The following is a 26,817-nucleotide window of genomic DNA, read 5'->3' as shown; positions in this document are numbered from 1 at the left end:
CAGCACGGCTCAGTGGAAAGAGCCCGGGCTTTGGAGTCAGAGATCATGGGTTCAAATCCCGGCTCCGCCACTTTTTCATTCAATCGTATTTATTGAGCGCTTACTGTGTGCAGAGCACTGTACTAAGCGCTTGGGAAGTACAAGTTGGCAACATATAGAGACGGTCCCTACCCAACAGTGGGCTCGCAGTCTAGACGGGGGAGACAGAGAACAAAACAAAACATATTAACAGAATAAAATGAATAGAATGTGTACAAGTAAAAGAAATAGAGTAATAAATTCGTACATACATATATACAGGTGCTGTGGGGGAGGGAAGGAGGGAAGGCGGGGGGCTGGAGAGGGGGCGAGGGGGAGAGGAAGGAAGGGGCTCAGTCTGGGAAGGCCTCCTGGAGGAGGTGAGCTCTCAGGAGGGCCTTGAAGGGAGGAAGAGAGCTAGCTTGGCGGATGTGGGGAGGGAGGGCATTCCAGGCCAGGGGGAGGACGTGGGCCGGGGGTCGACGGCGGGACAGGCGAGAACGAAGTACAGTGAGGAGATTAGCAGCGGAGGGTGCGGGCTGGGCTGGAGAAGGAGAGAAGGGAGGTGAGGTAGGAGGGGGCGAGGGGATGGACAGCCTTGAAGCCCAGGGTGAGGAGTTACTTCTCTGTGCCTCAGTTCCCTCATCTGTAAAATGGGGATTAAGACTGTGAGCCCCCCGTGGGACAGCCTGATCACCTTGTAACCTCCCAGCGCTTAGAACAGTGCTTTGCACATAGTAAGCGCTTAATAAATGCTATTATTATTATTATTATTATTATTATTCTAGACTGTGAGCCCACTGATGGGTAGGGACCGTCTCTCTATGTTGCCAACTTGTACTTCCCAAGCGCTTAGTACAGTGCTCTGCACACAGTAAGCGCTCAATAAATATGATTGATTGTAACCTCCCAGCGCTTAGAACAGTGATTTGCAAATAGTAAGCGCTTAATAAATGCTATTATTATTATTATTATTATCATTATTCCAGACTGTGAGCCCGCTGTTGGGTAGGGACCGTCTCTCTGTGTTGCCGACTTGTACTTCCCAAGCGCTTAGTACAGTGCTCTGCACACACTAAGCGCTCAATAAATACGATTGATTGATTGTAACCTCCCAGTGCTTAGAACAGTGCTTTGCAAATAGTAAGCGCTTAATAAATGCTATTATTATTATTATTATTATTATTATCATTATTCCAGACTGTGAGCCCGCTGTTGGGTAGGGACCGTCTCTCTGTGTTGCCGACTTGTACTTCCCAAGCGCTTAGTACAGTGCTCTGCACACAGTAAGCGCTCAATAAATATGATTGATTGTAACCTCCCAGCGCTTAGAACAGTGATTTGCAAATAGTAAGCGCTTAATAAATGCTATTATTATTATTATTATTATTATTATCATTATTCCAGACTGTGAGCCCGCTGTTGGGTAGGGACCGTCTCTATATGTTGCCAACTTGTACTGCCCAAGCGCTTAGTACAGTGCTCTGCACACAGTAAGCGCTCAATAAATACGATTGATTGTAACCTCCCAGCGCTTAGAACAGTGCTTTGCAAATAGTAAGCGCTTAATAAATGCTATTATTATTATTATTATTATCATTATTCCAGACTGTGAGCCCGCTGTTGGGTAGGGACCGTCTCTCTATGTTGCCAACTTGTACTTCCCAAGCGCTTAGTACAGTGCTCTGCACACAGTAAGCACTCAATAAATATGATGATTGATTGTAACCTCCCAGTGCTTAGAACAGTGCTTTGCACCTAGTAAGCACTTAATAAATGCTATTATTATTATTGTTTTTATCATTATTCTAGACTGTGAGCCCACTGTTGGGTCTCTATATGTTGCCAACTTGTACTTCCCAAGTGCTTAGTCCAGTGTTCTGCACACAGTAAGCGCTCAATAAATACGATTGAATGAATGAAGTGACTTGCCCAAAGTCACCCAGCTGACTAGTGGCAGAGCCGGGATTTGAACCCCTGACCTCTGGCTCCAAAGCCAGTGCGCTGCACACATACTAAGCGCTCAGTAAATACGATTGAATGAATGGGGTTGCCCCTTCCTTCCTCTCCCCCTCGTCCCCCTCTCCATCCCCCCATCTTACCTCCTTCCCTTCCCCACAGCACCTGTATATATGGATATATGTTTGTACAGATTTATCACTCTATTTATTTATTTATTTTACTTGTACCTATCCATTCTATTTATTTTATTTTGTTAGTATGTTTGGTTTTGTTCTCTGTCTCCCCCTTTTAGACTGTGAGCCCGCTGTTGGGTAGGGACCGTCTCTCTATGTTGCCAGCTTGGACTTCCCAAGCGCTTAGTCCAGTGCTCTGCACACAGTAAGCGCTCAATAAATACGATTGATTGATGAGGATGACAGAGAACAAGACCAAACATACTAACAAAATAAAATAAAAAGAATAGATATGTACAAGTAAAATAAATAAATAAGAGTAATAAATATGTACAAACATGTTGCCAGCTTGGACTTCCCAAGCGCTCAGTACAGTGCTCTGCACACAGTAAGCGCTCAATCAATACGGCCCCATCTTACCTCCTTCCCTTCCCCACAGCACCTGTGTATATGTCTATATGTTTGTGCATATTTATTACTCTATTTATCTTGTACATATCTATTCTATTTATTTTATTTTGTTAGTATGTTTGGTTTTGTTCTCCGTCTCCCCCTTCTAGACTGTGAGCCCGCTGTTGGGTAGGGACTGTCTCTCTATGTTGCCAACTTGGACTTCCCAAGCGCTTAGCACAGTGCTCTGCACACAGTAAGCGCTCGATAAATACGATGGATTGATTGATTGATTGATTGATTGATGACGATGCTAGTAAGCGCTTCACAGAGGCCATCGTTCCTATGAGTCTGAGGAGAAGGGGGGCGTGGCTTAGGGTGGGCGGGGCTTGGGTCGGGGGCGTGGCCTGGGTCGGGGGCGTGGCCTGGCGGCCACCGCTCCTATGATTCTGAGGAGAAAGGGGGCGTGGCTTCCGGTGGGCGTGGCCTGGGGCGGGGGCGTGGCGTGGCGGCCACCGTTCCGAGGATTCTGAGGGGAAAGGGGCGCGGCTTATGGTGGGCGGGGCCTGGCGGCCATCGCTCCCATGATTCTGAGGATAAAGGGGCGTGGCTTCTGGTGGGCGTGAGGAGAAAGGGGCATGGCTTCCGGTGGGCGGGGCCTTGGGCCTGGGTCGGGGGCGTGGCCTGGCGGCCACCGCTCCTATGATTCTGAGGAAAGAGGGGGCGTGGCTTCAGGTGGGCGTGGCCTGGGGCGGAGGCGTGGCGTGGCGGCCATCGTTCCGAGGATTCTGAGGGGAAAGGGGCGCGGCTTATGGTGGGCGGGGCCTGGCGGCCATCGCTCCTATGATTCTGAGGATAAAGGGGCGTGGCTTCTGGTGGGCGTGAGGAGAAAGGGGCGTGGCTTCCGGTGGGCGGGGCCTTGGGGCGGGGGCGGGGCCTGGCGGGACGCCTTGGTGTGGGCCCCCGCGCGCTCCGTAGGGCGGCGGCCGGCGAGGCGTCCGGCGGCGCGCGGCAAGATGGCGGCCGGTCGGACGGCCGGCGCGCGCGCTGAGGGGCGCCTCAGCTTCCCGAGAGGTCTGCGGTTGCTAGGCAACTCCGCCTCCTCCTCTTCCTCCTCCTCCTCCTCCTCCTCCTCCTCCTCCTCCTCACTGTCCGCCAGCGCCGCCCGGACAGGTGAGTGACGCGGCCGCCGCTCATCTGCAATACCTGCCATTTTATTTCTTTGCCTCGATGTCAGCGTCCCCTCCCTAGACTGTAAGCCCTCCGTGGGCAGGGGATGGGACTGGTGTACCTTCCCAGGGGCTCCGTACAGCGCACCGCACCCAGTAAGCGCTTAATCAGCATTCCCCCTTCTAGGCCGTGAGCCCGCTGTTGGGTAGGGACCGTCTCTAATCTGTCATTTTATTGGTTTGCCTTGATGTCAGCGTCCCCTCCCTAGACTGTAAGCCCTCTGTGGGCAGGGGATGGGACTGGTGATTGGTGGATTGTACTTTCCCAACGGGCTTCGTGCACTGCACCGCACACAGTGAGCGCTTAACAGCCCACTGTTGGGTTGGGCCCGTCTCTCTATGTTGCCAACTTGTACTTCCCAAGCGCTTAGTGCGGTGCTCTGCACACAGTAAGCGCTCAATAAATACGATTGATGAATAAATACGACTGATTAATAAACACCCCCCCCCCCTTCTAGACTGTGAGCCCACTTTTGGGTAGGGGCTGTGTCTAAATGTTGCCAACTTGTACTTCCCGAGCGCTTAGTACGGTGCTCTGCACACAGTAAGCGCTCAATAAATACGATTGATTGATTGACAATTGAGTGAATGAATGGATATTGTATATATGGTTGTACATATTTATTACTCTATTTATTTATTTCACTTGTACATTTCTATGCTATTTATTTTATTTTGTTGGTATGTTTGGTTTGGTTCTCTGTCTCCCCCTTTTAGACTGTGAGCCCACTGTTGGGTAGGGACTGTCTCTATGTGTTGCCAATTTGTACTTCCCAAGCGCTTAGTCCAGTGCTCTGCACACAGTAAGCGCTCAATAAATACGATTGATTGATTGTTAATTGAGTGAATGAATGAATAATCTCCTCCCCGGGCCTCCTCCTCGCCCGGCCCACATCATCCCCCTGGCCTGTTGGTTGTCTGCGCTTAGTACGGTGCTCTGCACACAGTAATCGCTCAATAAATACGATTGATTGATTGACAATTGAGTGAATGAATGAATGAATGGATATTGTATATATGTATATATGGTTGTACAAAGTTATTACTCTATTTATTTATTTTACTTGTACATTTTTATCCTATTTATTTTATTTTGTTGGTATGTTTGGTTTTGTTCTCTGTCTCCCCCTTTTAGACTGTGAGCCCGCTGTTGGGTAGGGACTGTCTCTATATGTTGCCAACTTGGACTTCCCAAGCGCTTGGTACAGTGCTCTGCACACAGTAAGTGCTCAATAAATACGGTTGATTAATAAACATTCCCCCTTCTAGACTGTGAGCCCACTGTTGGGTAGGGACCGTCTCTATATGTTGCCAACTTGGACTTCCCAAGCGCTTAGTCCAGTGCTCTGCACACAGTAAGCGCTCAATAAATGCGATTGATTGATTGTTAATTGAGTGAATGAATGAATAATCTCCTCCCCGGGCCTCCTTCTCGCCCAGCCCACGTCATCCCCCTGGCCTGTTGGTTGTCTGCGCTTAGTACGGTGCTCTGCACACAGTAAGCGCTCAATAAATACGATTGATTGATTGACAATTGAGTGAATGAATGAATGAATGAATGGATATTGTATATATGTATATATGGTTGTACAAAGTTATTACTTTATTTATTTATTTATTTTACTTGTACATTTCTATCCTATTTATTTTATTTTGTTGCTGTGTTTGGTTTTGTTCTCTGTCTCCCCCTCTTAGACTGTGAGCCCACTGTTGGGTAGGGACTGTCTCTATGTGTTGCCAATTTGTACTTCCCAAGCGCTTAGTCCAGTGCTCTGCACACAGTAAGCGCTCAATAAATACGATTGATTGATTGATTGATTGATTGATGGATGGATGATCTCCTCCCCGGGCCTCCTTCTCGCCTGGCCCACATCATCCCCCTGGCCTGTTGGTTGTCTGTCTCCCCCTTCTAGACTGTGAGCCCGCTGTTGGGTAGGGACTGGCTCTACATGTTGCCAACTTGGACTTCCCAAGCGCTTGGTACAGTGCTCTGCACACAGTAAGTGCTCAATAAATATGGTTGATTAATAAATATTCCCCCTTCTAGACTGTGAGCCCACTGTTGCGTAGGGACCGTCTCTATATGTTGCCAACTTGGACTTCCCAAGCGCTTAGTACAGTGCTCTGCACACAGTAAGCGCTCAATAAATACGATTGATTGATTGATAATTGAGTGAGTGAATGAATGAATGAATAATCTCGTCCCCGGGCCTCCTTCTCACCCTGCCCACATCATCCCCCTGGCCTGTTTGTTGTCTGTCTCCTCCTTCTAGACTTTGAGCCCGCTGTTGGGTAGGGACCGTCTCCAATCTGTCATTTTATTGGTTTGCATTGATGTCAGCGTCCCCTCCCTAGACTGTAAGCTCTCTGTGGGCAGGGGATGTGACTGGTGATTGGTGGATTGTACTTTCCCAACGGGCTTAGTGCAGTGCACCGCACACAGTAAGCGCTTAATAAATATTCCCCCTTCTAGACTGTGAGCCCGCTGTTGGGTAGGGACTGAAGAGAAGGAGAAAGGTCAGGGCTGGAGAGGTAGGTTTGGGAATTGTCCATGTGGAAATGGTAGGTAACGCCATGGGAGCAGATGAGTTCTCCAAGGGAGTGGGTGTAGGTGGAAAATAGAAGGGGACTCACAACTGAGCACTGTGAACACTAAGGGACCCCCACAGTTAGAGGGTGGGAGGCAGAGGAGGAACCGGCGAAAGAGACCGAGAAGGAGCGGCCTGAGAGAGGAGGAGGAGAACCAGGAGAGGATGGTGTCATTGAAGCCAAGGTTAGGTAATATTTTCAGAAGAAGGGGATGGTCCATAGTGTCAAAGGAGGTCGAGAAGATGAGAACGATTAGGATAGAATAGAGGCTATTGGATTTGGCAAGAAAGAGATCATTGATGACCTTAGACAGGGCTGTTTCCATGGAGTGAAGGGGGTGGAAGCCCAATTAGAAGGGGTCAAGCAGAGAATTGGAGGTGGCAGGGGTAGGCAACTCACTCAAAGAGTTTGGAAAGGAGTGGAAAATTGGGAAAGAGGCAGCCTGACCTAGTGGAAGGCCTGGGAGTCAGGGAACCTGGGTTCTAATCCCGGCTCTGCCTCTTGTCTGCTGTGTGGCCTTGGATAAGTTACCTAACATTTCTGTGCATCGGGTACTTCACCTGTAAAATGGGGATTAAGACTGTGAGCCCCGTGTGGGACGTGGACTGTGTTCCGTCTGATTATCGTCTACCCCGGTGTTTAGGTATAGTGCCTGGCACATAGGAAATGCTTATCAAATTCCATTTTTAAAAAATGGCAGGGGATGGATCGGGTGATAACTACAGCATCCCATAGAGTCAAAGGTGGGTTTTTGTAGGGTAGGGGATATGTGGGAATGTTTGAAAGCAGTGGGGAAGGAGCTGTTGGGAAGTGACCGACTGAAGATTGCGGGAGAAGAGAGGGAGGAAGTGTTTTGATAAGGTATGAGAGGATGGGGCCGGAGGTGCAGGCGGAGGGGGTAGATTTGAAGAGTGGGCCGGATATCTGGTCTTGAGATACTGCTGGGAAAGATGGGAGAGTCGAAGAGAGGGCAGGAGGTGGGACTGACTGGTGGAGATTTTCAGCCTGTTGATTGCAGTCGGTAAATCAAGATGTCTCAAAAACGAAAGATCACATTAACCCAGTGAACAGTCCTGTTGAAAGCAATGTGCAACTCCCCCCATTAATAATGGCATTTATGAATGGATCTTATCTTGACCCTAATTAAGTCAAATTAATGAGAAACCTTTATCGCGGGTAAAAAGTTCATCTAAACTTAGTCTGATATGAAAAATAGTCGCGGCGCCTTCTCTGAGGGATTTACGAGTAATCCCCAGGAGGATGGCAGGGGCCGGGAGGTAGCTGTTTTTCAGATCATAGGCATCTGAGGAGATTAAGCTATTGGCTGACTCTGCCACATGCACGCTGGTGGTGCTATAATTTGTGTTTCCATTACACGGTTTGGATATAACGTAATGGAAGTATTAGGGAATGAGTATCCCTTCCACAATATGGGTCTGTTCCGGTATAATACCATCCACAAGGCCCCTCAAGGAGATTCGGTGTAGGAAGAAACAGTTATTCCCATTGCGTGTGTCTGTCCGTCAAGGCGTATGGCGGCTACCCATTCCAGTCCCGGCCCGAGCGTTACTGTATTGTTGATGACTTTGTGCTTCTGCAGCTCTATAGCCTTTAATACAGTAAAATTAGTAATCGTTGCCCTTTTGCTCGAAGATGATGCTGGCAACTGTGAGGCCGTATCAGTGAGCTTGAGGGTCTTTGGGGAAGAATTGCTTGCATACTCTGTCCTGGAAATTCAGGTGGACACGTTTTCCGGAGCCTTGCCATCCAGGCACCAGTGGTTCAGAGCAGGAAGGTATGTCACTACTGCCAAAAGGGAATGTGTTTGAGATGCCTTTGCAGTGGGGTCAGGGTTTGCACTGGCACTCTCACGGGATTCCCCCAGTGACTAGGGGCCCTCGCTGCAGGAGAACTAGTAGGGAGAAGAGGGTGCAGTCTGGCATCACAGAGCACAGCACCCCTGACATCCCAACAGCAAGCAGACACCACTGTGAACCCCCAGTTGGTAAGCCACTGTTGAAAACAGTCCTCAGAACAGCTTAGAAAGGGTCATAAGGGAGGCAGAGCCCTTTCCCCTCTCTCACGAATACCAGGGAAAAATGGTCACGGGGGTTAAGCTCCTGGGGAGTAGCAAATGTGCTTGCTTCTGTTGCATCCCTTTAGACCCTAAGCTCCTTGTGGGCAGGGAGCATATCTACCAACTCCATGATACCATCCTCTTCCAAGCGCTTCGAGCAAAAAGACAACGATTACTAATTTTACTGTATTAAAGGCTATAGAGCTGCACACAACAAGTGCTCCATACCACTGATTGATTGGTAACTTGGTTTATTGAACTCAATTTAGGTGTAGTTGGTGGCCCAGGTATATGATTTGGTGCCAAATGTGATCTTTCTGCTGAGGATGCTTTTCTGTCCTCTCTTGTCAAATTTCCAACTAACGGGCATTATGAAGGGTTTCTTTTGCAGGGGCGTTGGTTGTGTTCTCTGAGATGTGCACTGTGATGACCTTGGGCCAGAACACTAGGTTGGAGACCCCATTAGACTGTTTTGGGTCCCCCCCCTTTAAGCTAGACTCCTCAAGAAAGAGAGAGCATCTTTGACTTCCCGTTGTGTGTCTCAGTCCCCTTCTTTTCTCCAAATCCATCCTCTCCCTTGGAGAAATCATTCGCTCCCATGGCTTCAACTGCCATTGATTGATATGTTCTCCCAGTACTTGGCACAATGTTCTGCACAGAAGCACTCAGCGATTATTATTATTACAGCCATTTCTCTGAAACTGTTTTCTTAACAGTTTTCCAATCACCAACATATTAGGCACTCGAAATTTTTTTTCTATGCCCTTCAGTTTTCAGTAATTCCTGGCTCAATTGAACCCTTGGGAGAATGTCTGTTAAAGTTGTTCATGAAATCTACATTTAACAGTTACTTCGGTGACAGTTCCAGTTTTATTACTTTGAAGAATTGATATGCTCTGTGCCATACTGTTTGGTTCATGTGCCTTTGTTCCATGCTGTATTTTGATTTTTGTTTTTTCCTTATATTGGGAGGTTGAGATAAATTACATAAGAAACGTGCTTGTGTAATTAAAGTACATTTGGTAGCACGAAGGCAGGGGTGAAAGAAGAACTATAAGTCTGCTTTAACAGTCTCGTAGGTTCAATGCACTTAACTTGTTTTTAGAACTATTTGGGTTAAGAAAGTTTTGAAGTATAGTACTCTCCAATGGCTTTTTCTCTATTGCTCTCAAACATGCTTATGTATCCCCTATCCTACAAAAACCTTCCCTAGACCACACAGCTCCCTCCAGTTATTGCCCCATCACCCTCCTAGCATTTCAGTCCAAACTTCTGGAGAGCATCGTTTATACCGTCTGTCTCCTCTTCCTCTCCTCCAGTTCTCTCCTTGACCCCCTCCAGTCTGGCTTCCTCCCCCTTCACTCCACAGAAGCAACCCTCTCTCAGATAAACAATGACCTTCTTGTCAAATCAGGTAGCCTCTAGTCCATCCTAACCCTCTCAGCCTCCTTTGATAATGTAGACCACCCTCTTCTCCTTGCAGCTTTATCCGGCCTTGGAGTCTCTGACACTGACCTCCTTTGGTTCTCCTCCCATCTCTCTGACCATTCCTTCTCAGTCTCTTTGGCTGGCTTCTTCTCGGCCTCTCTCCTTCTGACAGGCTCCGTTCTAGGTCCCCTTATATTCTCCTCTACTCCTGCTCCCTGGGAGAACTCATTCCCTCTGCAGATGATTCCCAAATCTACATCTTCAGGCCTAACTTCTCCCCTGTCCTGCAGTTTCACATTTCCTCCTGCCTTCGAGACATATCTAGTTGGGTGTCCTGCCAACACCTCAAATTAAACATGTCTAAACTGACCTCTGTATCTTCCCATCCAAACCCTGTGCTCCCCTTCCCCTGTCTTTCCCACCACTGTACACAACACCACCTTGTCTCACGAGCCTGTAACCTTGGCATTGTCCTCGACTGATCCCACTCATTCCACCCACGTATTCAATCTGTCACCACATCCTGTCGGTTTTACCTTCACAACATTGCTAAAATATGCCCTTTCCTGTCCATCCAAACTGCGGCCATGCCGATCCAAGCACTTATCCTATCCTGCTTGACTACTGCATCAGCCTCCTCACTGACCTTCCTGCCTCCCGTCTCTCCCCACTCCAATCCATTCTTCATCCCCGTCCCTCACTAATCTCTTCCCAGCCCACACACTCCACTCCTCTAGCGCCAGTTTCTTCACTGTGCTCCAGTCTCATCTGTCTCGCTGCCGACCCCTTTCTCACATCCTTCCTCTACCCTGAAACTCCCTCTCCCTCCATATGTGCCGGAACCCCACTCTCTCCACCTTCAGAGCCCAATTAAGGGTAAATCTTCTCCCTGAGGGCTTCCCTGATGAAGCCCTCTTTTCCCTGGCTCGCTCTCCCTTCTGCATCATCTATGCACTTGGATCTGTAATCTTTGGACATTTGATTTTCACCCCACCCCAACCCCATAGCACTTAGGTACATATTTTTAAATTGTTTTTTAAAATTATGTATTCATATGAATGTCTGTCTCCCCCTCTAGATTGTAAAGTCAATATCGGCAGGAACGTGTTTGCTAATTCTGTTGTATTGTACTGTCCCAAGTGCTTAGAACAGTGCTTTGTACTTAGTAACTGGTGCTCGATGCATACCATTAACTGATTGATTATAGAGTTTTCAGAATCCTTTTTGTGTAAGGTTTGGTGATGCAAGACGAGGGCAGTTGTGATTAGAAGAGAATAATGCATATCAGCACATTTTTGTGGCTGTCAAGGTATTATATCGAGACCCCGTGGTCCGGAAGGAAGAGCGTGGATGCGGGAGTGAGGAGGCCTGAGTTCTAGCGTTATGTTTGCTACCGACCTACTGCGTGACCTGGGACCGGTTGCTTAATCTTTATGTTTTTCAATTTCCTCAATCAATCAGTCGTATTTATTGAGCGCTTACTGTGTGCAGAGCACTGTACTAAGCGCTTGGGAAGTACAAGTTGGCAACATATAGAGAAAGTCCAAATACCCGCCTCTTCTTACCTATGGTGGGATGCTTTGAGGCCATCATGAGGTAAATATTTTGTAAGCAGTTTGAAAAACTAAAACCCAGAAATGTAAGGTAATTTTTATCAGTGGAACTAAGCTAGCAGAGCGAATCATCTTTCATGATATCTCTGCAACAGATAGCAGACTTTTCCAGAAGTCTTTTTTTGGCCATGTGGCCCGTAGCTTTGCACAGTAGAAGTCTCAAGAGCAGATTTTCAAAAATTAATATTAAAACTTTCTTTCCAGGTCTTCAGCTGAGACAAGAAATGATGCACTAAGAAGTTCTAAATGTCCGGGATTCCCTGGAGGAAATGCAAACGGTTCATTTTTGAAGTGTGGAAAAGAAACCTGACTCACAGTTTACATGTGTAGATCACTGCGTTACTGTGTCAGCCACTGCCTCTATGCAGCAATGACAAAATTGGAGGATGCAAACAGAGAAGTGAACATGCATTCTTCAATCCGCTACCTTGGCTATTTTGCCAAGATCAACTTGCTGGTAGCCGTATGCTTGGGCCTCTATGTAAGATGGGAAAAGACGGCCGATGCCCTAATTTTAGTCATCTTTATCCTGGGTCTTTTTGTGCTTGGGATTGCCAGCATACTGTATTACTATTTTTCCATGGAGGCAGCGAGTTTAAGTCTCTCTAATCTCTGGTTTGGATTTTTGCTCGGCCTCCTGTGCTTCCTGGATAATTCCCCTTTCCAGAACGACACGAAAGAAACGGCCACCAAATATCTGCTCCTTACATCCCTGGGGCTGAGGATACTCTGTGCCTTGGTGGAACGAAGCTGTGGCTGCGTCCGTCACCGCCCCACCCTGCTGACCTCGGTGGAGTTTCTGGAGCTGGTCGGATTTGCCATTGCGAGCACGACCATGCTGGTGGAAAAGTCTCTGAGCGTCATCCTGCTGGTGGTCGCTTTGGCCCTGCTGATCGTTGACCTGAGGATGAAGTCATTCCTAGCGATTCCAAACCTGCTGATTTTTGGAGCCCTATTATTTTCCCCCTCGTTGGAAGCTCCCCCGAACCCCATAGCCTTTGCCTGTTTCTTTAGCTGCTTAATCGCAGACCCGCTTCTTGACATCTACTTCAGTGGCCTTTCGGTGACCGAGCGGTGGCAACCCTATCTGTTCCGTGGACGGCTTTGCAGAAGGCTCTCGGTCATTTCAATTGCATTGGTGGAATTTGCCTTTTTCGTTCTTTGCGCTTTTAAACTTGGCAACTCTTACCTCTGGTACTTTGTGATTCCGGGATTTTCCATTTTTGGAATTTTCTGGGTGATTTGCCACGTTATTTTCCTTATAACCCTTTGGGGGTTCCATACCAAATTAAATGACTGTCACAAAGTCTATGGCACTCACAGGGTAGATAACAACAGCCTCGATCGAATCATGGCCTCTAAAGGAATGCGTCACTTTTGTTTAATTTCAGAACGACTTGTCTTTTTCAGCCTTCTTGCAACAGCAATTTTGGGTGCAGTATCTTGGCAGGTGAGTTTTGTGTTTATTGATTTCCTCTCATTGGCATTAATTATTTTGCAGTCTATAAAACTTGATGATGCGAGAGTCCAGAAGGCAAGTGCTGGGTGGTTCTGGGTTTTGGGTGAAATCTTTTGGCTTCGAAAGGAGCCTCTCTTTGGATGCTTGATTGGGCATGTTTTCAGTTACAGATTGGAGTTCATTTGGTTTAATCTCTAAAAAAGGATCAGGGTACCTCATTTAAATGTTGACAGATTTGGAGGGTTTTCTCTCAGCAACCCCTTGTCTTCCTCAGCTGTCCTGCGTTCTCCTCCAGTCCTCCTTTTTTTCCACTTCGTAAGTCCAAGTGTTTTGGTGGGAGAACTCCCAGGCTGCCTAGAGATCTCGGTTGGACTATCCTGCATAGGACTTTGCTGTAGATCAGTCCTGAAGAGACAAGCCAGCTGGCCTGTGGCACATTTTTCACTTGAATTAAGTGACAAAGTGTGGTTTGAGTAGATTGAAACCGACCCCAAATGGATCAGTGACAAAATTTAGAGAAGTAAGTTTTCTAGAAAAAATTGCAAAGGGAGTCCAATCTGCATGTGACTGGTCTGTCACATGGCCACTCAACTGCCACATTAGCAGATAACAGAAATGGAACTGAAAAGAAACTTAGACTCTCCTAGTTACTTTCATTTTCAGCGGGCACTGCCTTTTCCAGCGGCACTCAGGCTGATTCTCTCTGACATCATCGAATGGTATCTCTGAGGGGCCATTTGCCACCCATCATTATGCTCAGCTGACAAACACACCGTAGCGCACCAAAACCGAACCCCAAAGAATTTCTTGACTGAAACTGCCTACCGGTTTTCTGTCGTCTGTGTCGGGCTTGACTTTTAGGTTGCGCCCTCGACAGTCTCATTCATACCTGTCCCATCAGAGGTTTTAGTGAATTGGGAGCTTCTCTTCCCCTCAATGTAGCTAGAACACCCCGAAAGTGCAAGATAAAATGCTGCCTCCATCTAGTGACTCAGAAACATACCCCAGTTGCAGGAACCATTTGAAGTTCAGTTCTCCCCACTCGGTATGGCTGAATCTAGCTAGCTCTTTGTTCCAAGCGTGTTCTGTGCCCATTTACTGAGGTGTGGGCATAAATAGGGCATGGGATACTCAGGTCACAGAACTTACAGGGCTGTGGGGTTGTTTTTAAAGTATAAAAGTATTCACTTGGAGTGGAAAAGCTATTTATTCTGATGGTATTGACACCTGTCTACTTGTTTTGTTTTGTTGTCTGTACACCTGTCTACTTGTTTTGTTGTCTGTCTGCCTTTTCTAGACTGTGAGCCCATTGTTGGGTAGGGACTGTCTGTATTTTGCCAACTTGTAGTTCTCATTGCCAAAATGGAAAGAGCATGGTCTGAGAGTCAGAGGACCTGGGTTCTCATCCCGGTCCCACCGCTTGCTTGCCACGTGACCTTGGGCAAGTCACTTAATCTCTCTGGCCCCAGTTTCCTCAGCTGTAAAATGGGGAGTCATCATCTGTTCTCCCTCCTACTTAGACTATGACCCCATGTGTCTATCCCAGTGCTTCTCCCAAGCGCTTAACACAATGCTCTGCACATAGTAAGCGCTCAGTAAATGCCGTTGGTTAACAAAAACCACAATTATTATTATTTCTCTGCCTGCCTTGTCCTCTAAAGGGTTGTGAGAGGCAGATGAGGTGGCAGGCTGGTGAGTGACTCTTCACAGTGTCCTGGAAGAGTGGCAAATCAGGGAGCTGGAAGGTAGGCAGTTCTCACCCTAAAGCATTGTGAGTTTGGAATAATGACATGTTTGTAAACTGACACCATTTCAGCCATACAGCTCCTTGGTTAATAGGACTGCAAGTTCCATGTGGGCAGGGAGAAGCAGCTTGGCCTATTGGATTGAATACAGGCCTGTGAGTCAGAAGGACCTGGGTTCTAATTCTGACTCCACCGCTTGTCTGCTGTGTGACCTCTGTACTTCAGTTACCTCTTCTGTAAAATGGGGATTAAGATTGTGAGCCCCCATGGGTGTGGACCGTGTCCAACCCGATTTTCTTGTAACTATCCCAGCACTCAGTACAGTGCCTCACACACATTAAGTGCTTAAGAAAAATCCCCCTCCCACCCCTGAAAAAATAGGATCGTGCCTATCACCTATAATGTTCTCTCCCAAGTGATTAGTACAGTGCTCCGTACTCAGTAAGTGCTCAGCAAACACCACTGACTGATTGATCGATTGACTGACTTTACAGTAACAACCTGCTTCATAACCCTAACCTGGGAAATGCAGGTGGTTGGCAGGGGGCACTTGGGAAATAGGAAAATAATTTTTAAAAGGGGGAGGGAAAAGGTGAAAGTTTTCCTAGGGCAAGGGCAATCAGGCCTAGATGGAGTGGCCAGTTAGCCACTTGGAGTCTCCAAGGAGGATCGGCATGTCCATTTGTAAATCTGAGGAAATGGAAGTCATCTACCCTACCAGGAAGCGTGTCTCATTCATTATAAATAAATGAATGTAGCTAAATTACTCATCTGTTTTGGACTGATTATGCAGTTGTGTGTAATTTTGATAAAAATTAAGATATCTAACCTTAGTTCAGGAACCAATCCCCCATTTATAATGCAGTTCTTGGGTGGAAATATGTTGCAACGAACAGCAGTTCGTTTGATTGAGTTTTCAGGCAACAGTTGTAAGTGTGAGGACACCCTATGTTGGAGAAGTAAGCAGTGTGGTACGAGGTCAAGGGTCATGGTACTATATCTCAGGGAAATTTATCTCAGGGCCGGTGTGTCTTCGTGTGTGCGTAGCTTAAGTGCTCATCCAAAATGACCGGTCATTCATTTATATTTCAGTCTCCAGCTTCCGTTCTTTTTTGGAAGATTTGCTTTTTCTGCCCGATCTCTGACCCGTTGCTGCCCAGGCAGGAACTGGCAACGTGCACTTTCCCTCCCGCTCTACACATCCCACCCTTGAACCACTTCCAATTCACCAAGTGCTGCGGAGTGTACGGCTCACACTGCCCCTCCCTGAATTATTTGGAAATTAAACTGGAAGTCGACACGAAAAATATTTTTCGTCATTATAGAACATCCAAAAATCCGACATCCGTAGGACCTGAACTTTTCCAGATTTTTAAGGTTTCAGAATTTCTGACCAGTCCCACATTAAGGAAAACTAGCGTTCTCGCCTGGAGAACTTCTAGTAGTCCACCAGCCTTGGCTACGGGAGGGAGAGTCAAGCAGAGGGCTACCCGTTCCAGTCCTAGCTTGGGCAGGGGCTAACGTATGGAAGGCAATCTGCCACAAGTCAAAACTCACCCATGCTGGGCAGCAGCGGCACAGGAGAGAGTTGAGGGCGGTGTCTCAAGTTTACTACATGGAAGGAGGCAGTGGTAAACCACTTCTGTATTTTTACCAAGAAAACTCTATGGATACACTACCAGAATGATTGCAGATGATGATGAGGAGGAGGATGGCGTTTGTTAAGCGCTTACTATGTGCAAAGCACAGTTCTAAGCACTGGGGGGATACAAGGTGATCAGGTTGCCCCACGTGGGGCTCACAGTCTTCATCTCCATTTTACAGATGAGGGAACTGAGGCCCAGAGAAGTGAAGTGACTTGCCCAAAGTCACACAGCTGACGAGTGGCGGAGCTAGGATTAGAACCCGTGACCTCTGGCTCCCAAGCCCGGGCTCCTTCCACTGAGCCACGCTGCTTCACACGTATGCCCACACACCCCCATAAACTCACACGAACCCATACTCATCATCATCATCAATCGTATTTATTGAGCGCTTACTGTGTACGGAGCACTGTACTAAGCGCTTGGGAAGTACAAGTTGGTAACATATAGAGACAGTCCCTACCCAGCAGTGGGCTCACAGTCTAAAAGGGGGAGACAGAGAACAAAACCAAACATACTAACAAAATAAAATAAATAGAATAGATATGTACAAGTAAAATAAATAAATAAATAGAGTAATAAATATGTACAAACATATATACATATATACAGGTGCTGTGGGGAAGGGAAGGAGGTAAGATGGGGGGGATGGGAGAGGGGGTCACTACTACTCACCAGCAGAAGCTCACATACACACTCACACACCCATCAACACACAAGCGCTCACGTCCGCACGCAAACTCACACAAACGCATGCACACATCCACAGCAGCGCTTAGAGCAGTGCTGCAGAGTGGGGCATTCTGAGGAGAGGTGTGTCCATGGTGTCGCTATGGGTCGGAGACAGCTCGATGGCATAAGACAAATGGCACGTACGAGTAGTCGCTTCTTTAGACACCATATCATCTATCCAGACGCACCTGCCTTGTTGGGACAATGTTCGGAGGTTCTGCAGTCACGTTCTATCCAAAGCCCTCTGTGAAAATGAATGTTCTAGAAGAACCCACTCTTTAGGAAAGTGCTTGTTCCTCCGGCAACTTCAGCGGACTACACACAATTCTCACAAGCCAACAAAACACGGGCCTGTTGAAAATGCATTAACTTTCTCTAGCGAGGTGATAACCCGGCCTGTCTTCCTGCTCCCCCGCTCTCCGGCAGCCCACGCGGGGGTACTCGTGTAGCTGATTCATCCTGCCTTTCAGCCTTGATTTTTCCCTTGCTGGAGACAAACAGGAAAGTGTTTGTGCAGGTATTTAGTCACCAGTAACTTGAAGTACATCGTATATATGTCAACATATATATATATGCATGACATGTACTTCATTCGGAGACCAAATTAAAGATGTGCTTCAAACCGCTGGTGATTACACAGATATCAACAATTCTCTTTTTGTTCCCGGCAAACAAGTAGAGAAGGAAGAAGGATCAATCAATAGTAGGTACCTGGGAGGGTACCTAGAATTAGTAGACATGATCTCTGCCCTCAAGGAGCTGGTAATCAACCAGGAGAGACAGACGCTAAAATAAATCAGAAAGGAGTCCAACTGACACTACTACTATTGATTGATCCTTCTCTGAGTCTTCTCTGGATTGTCGATTTGGACTGCCTCTACCGAATGTAATCAAAATGGTGTTTCTGTTGAGCTCCTGCTGAGGGTAATGCTCTGAACTAAGCACTGGAGAAATTTTAAGAAAAGTGGAATATTGCCTACCCACAAGAAGCTTATCCTCTGAAGGGGCAGACAAGGATTAGCATGTTTACAAGCAGGGAATCAGAATAAAATGAATGTTCGTTTGAATATTGCTTCTTTACCACTGCTTTCAAACATGCTCATGTCTCCCCTATCCTAAAAAAAACCCTCCCTTGACTCCACGACTCCCTCCATTTATTGCCCCCACTCCCTCTTCAAACTCCTGGAGCAAGTTGTCTACAACCCCTCTCTCATTCATTCATTCAGTTGTATTTATCGAGCGCTTATTGTGTGCAGAACACTGTACTAAGCACTTGGGAGAGTACAGTACCACAGTAAGCAGACACATTCCCTGCCCACAGTGAGCTTACAGTTTACAAGTTCCTCTCCAATTGTCCCCTTGACCCCCTCCAATCAGGCTTCCGTCCCCTTCACTCCACAGAAACTGCCGTCTCAAAGGTCACAAATGATCTCCTTCTTGTTAAATCCAACAGCCTCTACTCCATCCTAATCCTCCTTGACCTCTTAGCTGCCTTCCACGCTGCCGACCATCCCCTTCTCCTGGAAACATTATCCAACCTCAGCTTCACTGACTCTCTCCTCTCCTGGTTCTCCTTCTGTCTGTCTGCCACTCATTCTCAGTCTCTTTTGTGGACTCCTTCTCTGCCTCCCACCCCCTAACTGTGGGTGTCCCTCAGAGTTCAGTTCTGGGTCTGCTTCTATCCTCCGTTTACACTCACTCCCTTAGAGAACTCATTTGCTCCCACACCTTCAACTTCCACCCCTGTGCAGTTGATTCCCAAGTCTACATCTCCGGACTTGATCTCTCTCCCTCTCTGCATTCTCGCATTTCCACCTGCCTTCAAGACACTTTTTGGATGTCCTGCCATCACCTCAAGCTTAATATGTTCCAAACAGAACTCCTTATCTTCCCACCCAAACCCTGTCCTCCTGACTTCCATCACCGTCGACAGCACCCCATTTTTCCTGTCTCTCAAGCCCACAACCTTGGCGTTATCAATTACTCCTCTCTTTCACTCAACCCGTGTATTGAATCTATCTCTAAATCCTGTCAGTTCAAATTTCATAGCATCACTACAATCTGCCCTTTCCCCTCCATTCCAACTGCTACCATGTTAATCCAGTCACTTATCCAGCCTCAAATTCCCTGCTGACCTCCCAGCTTCCTGCCTCTCCCGCCTCCAGTCCGTACTTCACTCTGCTGTCTGGATCACTTTTTACAAAACCTTTCAGATAATGCTTCCTCACTCCTCAAGAACCTCCAGTGGATTCCCATCCACCACCGCATCAAACAAACTTCTTGCCATCGGTTTTAATGCACTCCTCACTTCAGGTGTTCTCTTATTTCCTGGCAAAACTTTAGGAGGATTTTGGGTTGGTTAAGTTTTTATTAGAGCTTTTGTTTTTACTTGGTAATTCTTAAATGGCTTCCCCATTTTGAGCCAACTGGTAGAAGCTTGTCAGTTACTTTGCAGAATTCAGCCATCTACAGGGATAACACAGGTTATCTGGTTGTACATCGGAATGAGCACAAACAGTCCAATTCTAAGACCCAGTCAATTGGAGGTCAGCTATCATCTTTCCATAGGCTCATTGTTAGTGGAGGAAGCTATAGGAACAGGGGAAGTAAAAAAGAGAGGTTGCTGGGAAGGAGGGAATGGGAAAAGGGAAAATGCTGTAACATTTACCAGGGCAGTGACCAGGTATTTATGCTTGTGTTTGAATTAGCACATAGAACGGTGCTTGGTACATAGTAAGCACTTAACAAATACCATTAAAAAATCTAGTGACTTCTTGGTGTGATCTTGAGGCGAAAGCCCAGCAGATGTACAGATGTGACAATTGGAACTTCCCTGCACCATCACAGCCTCAGGACAAAGAAGGGGGTTAGTATGTTCTCTAAAATGTTTCCAAGAAACCAGGAGACAATAACAGTCATTTTATCAATTCTTGGTGTTTGAAAGCAGGAAGTGCAATGCCAGTGTGTGAAAGAGGGCAAAAATCTTTCTACTTGAGAAGCGGTTGCCCTGCCCGGGGACTTTCAAATAAAAGAGTTCTAAAAAGGTGACAGCATCCTGAATTGAAGATTGAGGCTATTGTATATCAGTCAGTCAATCAGTAGTAATGGAGAAGCACTTACTGTCTGCAGGGTACTCTTTTGGCGAGGGGGAGAGACTGCAAATCGGGAAGCTATTGAGGAGGCTGATTCAGTGGTCACAAACCAGAATATGACAAGGGCCTGAACCCACATAGTGGCCTTTTGGATGAAGAGGGAGAAGTGGATCCTTGTGGAGGAGAAACCAACAGGATTTAGCAACAGATTAAATGTGAGAGGAGAAAGAGAGGGGTTACATTCTGCCCAGTTGCCATTTCAGCACTTCTGGGCCTCTTAAATAGTTGGGGCTGCCATGGCGTTTAGAGGCTTCCCTTACCTACTGTACAATTGAAGCACATATAGTAATAATTATGGTATTTGCTAAGTGCTTACTATGTGTCAACCACTAAGTGCTAGAGTAGATAAAGGATCATCAGGTCCCTCATGGAGCTCATAGGAAAGAGAAAAGTACTGAATCCACATTTAGCAGACAAGGGAACTGAGGCAAAGAGAAGTGACTTGCCCAAGGTCCCGCAGAAGGCAAATGACGGAGCCAGGATTAAAAACCAGATCATCTATGTACATATTCCCTTTTCCTTCTTCCTCGCATCTGTGAATTATTTTAGTATCTGTCTCCTTCCCTAGCTCCTTGGTGGCAGGGATGTTACCTATTAACTCAGCTGTCCTTTCCCAAGCACTGTAGTACTCTGCACACAGAAGGCACTCCATAAATAGCATGGATTGATTCCAGGATAATGCCACAGGATATGGGCTTCAGAGACAAGGGAGAACGGTGGTGTTGTCAACTGTAATGAGACGAGTAGGTAGAGAAGAGGATTTGGGAGGAAAGATGAGGCTTTCATTAGACATAATGAGCTCCGTGGGCCAGTCGGCGGAGCATCCTTGTGGAGCTATCCCGGAGATAAGAGCGAGGGAGAGATTGCAGAGGAGGTGAAAGGTTGGGGCTTAACGAGGTAGAGATCTGGAGGTCTTCCACCTAGAAGCAGTAGTTGAAGCCATGGGAGTAGAAGGGGATAAGAGACGGGCACCCAGAATGTTGTTTCGTGGGAAACCCATTCAGGGAATGAGAGGAAGAGCCAGCGAAACAGACACCGGTGATGCAGGGGGAGCTGGAGTCTTGCCATCGCAGCTGTTTGAAATCCACTCTCTTATCCCACCTTAACCACCACCCCCTTCAAACGGGTCCTGATTTAGGCCCTGTAACTGGCAGGCCCTTCAATCTGTCAAACGCTTGTAAGTATTTACTGTCATCACTCCCCGACGCACCTTGCCTGCCCTCGAGCAGTTTAAAAATCTAGTAGGAAAGCCAGAAAATATTCACAAGTTGGAGGAGGAGGAACAAAGGTAGAGCAGGAAGTATACTGCGCAAGGGTCCCAGGAGGAAATTGCTGAATAAATTGAATAGACAAATATAAATATACTCATGTCCTGAGGACAGGAGTAAAATACATACAGAATCAATACATAAAAATCAGGGTCTGGCCGCTCATCTGTGGTATAAAGAGAGATTTCCATTCCAGACCAAGAGCTGCCCGACTCGTCTTCATGCCAAATGGGGTGTCTCCTCCCTCAGTGGGGATGCAGCTGAATAGAGTGGCCTCAGAGGGTATCCACAGTGAGGCAAAACTCTTTTGCGCACATTTCCTCTGCCTGTTCTCTAGCTTATTGTCTGAAACTGAAACACATCGGGAGGGTTCAGAACAAACTGAGAAGAATGAGGATCAACCCAAAAGAACTATCCAGAAAGGATTCCAGCAGTGTCAGTCATCCTGGCTGTCACCTGCCTGGGCTGGCGGAGGATCACTGAAATGGAATGGGCAGTCCAAGGTCAGCGATGAGCTGCTGGTCAGGCTGCAGTCCAAGGCTGGGAATGCCAGGACCATCCAAGCTTTTTGAACAGGGACCGACAGATGATCCCACATTCATCCATTCTGGCCCCACCTAGGCGTGTGTGCCATCTGTTCGGCTCAAAGTACGGCCATCCAGGGTCTGAATTTTAGAGCGTGCCAAGCCGTGCTCAAACTGACTTGTTTGTATTCCTCCTGGTAGAAAAAATGGCAATTTTAGCTGAGTAATTGAGAGATAATCCAAGATAATCAGATACTTGTTCATCCTAATATTAATTGACTCCAGGTTTTCATACTAATGGAGATAAAATTTTCTTTTATTCTGCATTTGCTTTGAGAAGCTCTGCCCAAACCTGTATGTGGTGAGCTCTGGTTCCCCTCTACCCCTCCCAAAGATATTGATCAAAAACTTCCTGTAATCAATCAATCAATCAGTCGTATTTATTGAGCGCTTACTGTGTGCAGAGCACTGTACTAAGCGCTTGGGAAGTACAAGTTGGCAACATATAGTGACAGTCCCTACCCAACATCATCATCATCATCAATCGTATTTATTGAGCGCTTACTATGTGCAGAGCACTGTACTAAGCGCTTGGGAAGTACAAATTGGCAACATATAGAGACAGTCCCTACAGTGGGCTCACAGTCTAAAAGCAACTGTAAGCAACTACCAGTCACAAAGTTGACTTTCCTGATCAGTATAGATTTCTTGGTGAGTAAATTTGATAAAGGAAATGTGTTTAGTAGGAAAAAAAAGTTCCCCAGGACAGTTCTTGAAATTTCATTTTTGAACTTCTGGAGGCCTCTTCTGAAACCTCAATACTTGGTAAAGCTTTGGAAAACTCCCCTTTGTGATTCTCCTCTGAGAACTTGTTTCACTAGTCATAACGTCCATACGTTGGTTTGTCAGAAAAGACTGGCGAAGTCATCTCAAAAAACTGCTCCCGAATCAGTTGTTGTAAGCTGAGTTCCTTCCATACTATCACTTGTCTTGGGTGCTGTAAGCGTATTAAATGACGCTGGTGCCAATTAACAATTTAATTGAAATTTTAAATTATTTAATTAGGCTTCTGACTTGAGTCATTTGCAAACTGATAGGCAGTTCGAACTTTATCTTGTAGTTCACGGCTAGGTTATAAACTGCTTCGTAGTTAGGTTCCAATTTTAGAATCCACATCCATCTTCAATTTCATACTTAATATTGTACACGGTGCCTGATTATAATTTGGTTATTAAAAACAGTTGTATAGACTAAGAGTAACTGGCCTGGAAACTTAAAAGTTTTCTCTGCCCCGTATTTAATGTGAATAATAGTATTTCTTAAACACTTGCTGTATGCAGAGCATGGTACTAAGCACTGGGATACACAATACCAGGTGAGAATTAGCTTAAGTGGATAGAGCACGGGCCTGGATTCAGAAGGATCTGGGTTCTAATTCTGACTTTGCGATATGTCTGCTATGTGACCTAGGGCAAGTCACTTCATTTGTCCGGGCCTCAGTTACTTTATCTGTAAAATGGGGATTAAGAGTGTAAGCCCCATATGGGACAGGGACTGTGTCCAACCTACTTAACTTGAATCTACCCCAGTGCGTAGAACAGTGCTTGGCACCTAGTAAGCACTTAAGTACCATTATTATTGTTATTAATTATTATAATTAGTTACAGTTCCTGTCCCTTGAGGGGGACTCACAATCTAAAAATAGGGAGAAGGTACTGGCGACAGATATATAAGGAAAGATGAAACAAAACACCGAAGACAATATAGAGACAAAAACAAAGATTGGTAAACCACGGTGGCTAGCGGAGCAGAATTTCAGGTTTCCCACATCTCCGTGTCCATGGTCACCACCGAGGCCACGGTGACTTCATCATCATCAATCGTATTTATTGAGCGCTTACTATGTGCAGAGCACTGTACTAAGCGCTTGGGAAGTACAAATTGGCAACATATAGAGACAGTCCCTACCCAACAGTGGGCTCACAGTCTAAAAGGGGGAGGCAGAGAACAAAACCAAACATACTAACAAAATAAAATAAATAGAATAGATATGTACAAGTAAAATAAATAAATAAATAAATAGAGTAATAAATATGTACGAACATATAGACATATATACAGGTGACTTCTACAGTAGCAGCACTGATCTTCCCGAGGTTTGGAAGAGGCGATGCCAGGGTGCGGCGGTTTTCATTCATTCAGTTCATTCAGTTGTATTTATTGAGTGCTTACTGTGTGCAAAGCACTGTACTAAGCACTTGGGAGAGTACTGTATAACAATAAATAGACACATTACCTGCATATTTTTCTCTGTCCCACCAGAGTGGTGCAGGGTGGGCTCTTTGGACCACCGGAGAGTCATGCAGAGGAGAGCCATCACGGGATCCTGGTGAGGCGGGGTGGCGGTACAGTAGAGTAAGATGCCAAGGACCGTGGTTGTTGTGGTGTGAAAGTGGCAATTGTGGTGGATTTGTGTAGCAGCCTGGTGGGGAGAGAGAGGCTGGAAGAGCGTTGCAGCACCTTAGCCCCTTGTGCTTGGCGGTGCATAGGGCATGTCAGGAGCAGGGCCCTGGGAACCAGTCTGGGAGAAGCACTGGGGTAGGGGGGTGAGGGGTGGGCACGGGGGTCAGGGGAGGTAGCTAGTTCCCCGAGGACTTACGTGGCTAGGAAAATAGGGCCAATTTTGAATTGCATCAAAGTCTTAGGTACTGACACCACAGAATAAGGATGCTGTCTTCAGGTAACAAGAGACAACAATTATCTACCAAACCAAATAACAAGGCTATTAGCTCTCAGAACTCAAGTTGGTGGATCAGGGATTCGATCATTGTCAGCCCTCCAGTTGTTTCTTGGGAGGACTAGAAAGGCCGTGGAAAGAACTGGTCTGGGGGAACTCCAAGAAGGAGGAAAAGTTGGGAAAGGAGGAAACTCGGGTGGAATTACTGGGCTGGAATTACTGGGCTCCTTACGGTAGGTTCTCTCACCTTCACTCCCCCTCCCCCAGATCCTTTGGGTCTGCTCTGAGGTGCCCCCTCCCCTCGTGCTCTGCATTACTGACTATATACAATCATATATATGCACATATATATGTATACACACACACATATATATATATATATATACACACATACACACACACACACACACACACACGTATACATATATATATACACACATATACAAGAGCAAATCTAGACGGAATCTTAGAAGGAATTAGTTGATTAAAGAAATTCAAAATGTGTGTGATTTATAATGGAATTCAACTTATCTTTCACCATTTCCACATTTGAATAAATTTGTATTTTTTAGTGGAGCAGTGAGTCTTTGCCAGTTACTCCAATTTCAGTGTGCATTGTAGCCTCATAGCCTTTACGAAGGGTGTTGGCCTGTTTTCTGTAGTTGTCACCACTAGTAAAAGCAATTTTGGTAGTTATTCATAATTGTTATAATAACGTTGGTATTTGTTATGTGTTACTACAGTGATCTGAGCAGCGGGGTAGATACAATACAATCAGAGCAAGTTAAGTCCTGACAGTGTTCAAAACACTATACTCCTGCGAGGAAGTAGTGTGACCTAGCAGAAAGAGCATGAACCTGGGAGTCGGAGGATAAGGATTCTAACACCAGCACCTCAGTTTCTTCATCTGTAAAATGGGAATTCCAATATCTGTTCTTCCTTCTACTTAGACTGTGAGCCCTGTGTGGGGCAGGAGCTGTGTCCAGTCTGTTTACCCTGTATCCATCCCAGTGTTTAGTCCGGTGCTTGGCACCTAGCACAGTAAATATTATTATTGTTGTTATCGGTAGTACTATTATTATACAACACGCTGGAGTATGGTGCTAGGATTTTGGATCTGGCCCAGAAAGGATTTACAATCCAAAAGTGGGACGGAGGAGATAAGGCACCCAGGAAAAGAAATAGTGGGGTAAATTTAGCCAGCCAGCAGTTTAAGAGCAACCAACATAGCTGTGCATTACTGCTGAGAGTGAATATTCCATGGCCTCCTCACCATTCCAGGGAGGGATGTTTTTGATCCAAACAATCGCATTCTAAATCGGGGGCAGGTTGTCTTCTACTCCCTTCGTGTTCCAGTTGGGACTGGTATTTTTCCCACCAACAGCAGGGAGGCAGGAGGCCGCCCCAATCATCAGATGGCTCCCACAAACCCCAGTTGAGCTGGGGGTCCACAAGATTCTTTTTCCCGCCCACCCCATGCCTCTTCCCTTCCTTTCTTTTCTTTTTCCTGTCTCCCTTTCCGTCATTTGTACTATTAGGATATCTGAAATATTTCTGCCGTAAGATTGTTTTCCATTTCAAATTGGTAGGTGCTGCACCTGTAGCTCCTTGGAAGGAGAAAAGGTGAATCCATTTTTGTTGTTACAAAAGCTTAAATTTCCGTGGATTTACCTCTCACAGCCATCAGGCCGTTTCGGAACATTTGCAGGAAAATTGGGGGTCCCAATACAAATGGTAACTTTTCCAGTAAAACCACGTGACTTTACCATCCCCACCTCCTCTGTAAGTTTCTGCTCTAACACATGTATATTTCAGCCAGGTTGTTAAGGAATTAAGGTGCATATGATTGGACAAGGGTAAGCCTGTCTGGATACAGTGAGCCTTGGTGTCTGAACACATGTGTGTAGGTTAGAGAGTAGGACAGCAACACTCTGCACAAGCTTTCCACAATGTGATGGAGGAAAACAAGGTATATTCCCGTGCCACGGGGCAAGAGACTGGTGTTTTGCATTTAGGAGCAACAAAGTGAAAAGCTTACAAACTGCATGAGAGGATGGAGGGTGGATGCTGTTGGAGGA

At 46.4% G+C, this 26,817-nt stretch overlaps 1 protein-coding gene across 1 annotated transcript in view; it reads left to right on the top strand.

The window, feature by feature from the left end:
* The first annotated feature begins 3,625 nt into the window (after positions 1-3,625).
* TMEM168 (transmembrane protein 168) overlaps positions 3,626-26,817 on the top strand; it is a 34,276-nt gene continuing 11,084 nt past the window's right edge. Inside the window, exons 1-2 of the mRNA XM_038752498.1 lie at positions 3,626-3,716; positions 11,684-12,929. Coding sequence (XP_038608426.1) covers positions 11,802-12,929 — 1,128 coding nt within the window. The 5' untranslated portion in view covers positions 3,626-3,716; positions 11,684-11,801. The remainder of the gene's footprint in view (positions 3,717-11,683; positions 12,930-26,817) is intronic.

Source organism: Tachyglossus aculeatus, chromosome 10, assembly GCF_015852505.1.
Source record: "Tachyglossus aculeatus isolate mTacAcu1 chromosome 10, mTacAcu1.pri, whole genome shotgun sequence".
Lineage (NCBI taxonomy): Eukaryota > Metazoa > Chordata > Mammalia > Monotremata > Tachyglossidae > Tachyglossus > Tachyglossus aculeatus.
The sequence above is the reverse complement of the archived record's forward strand: the minus strand, read 5'-3'. Positions and strand labels throughout refer to the sequence as shown.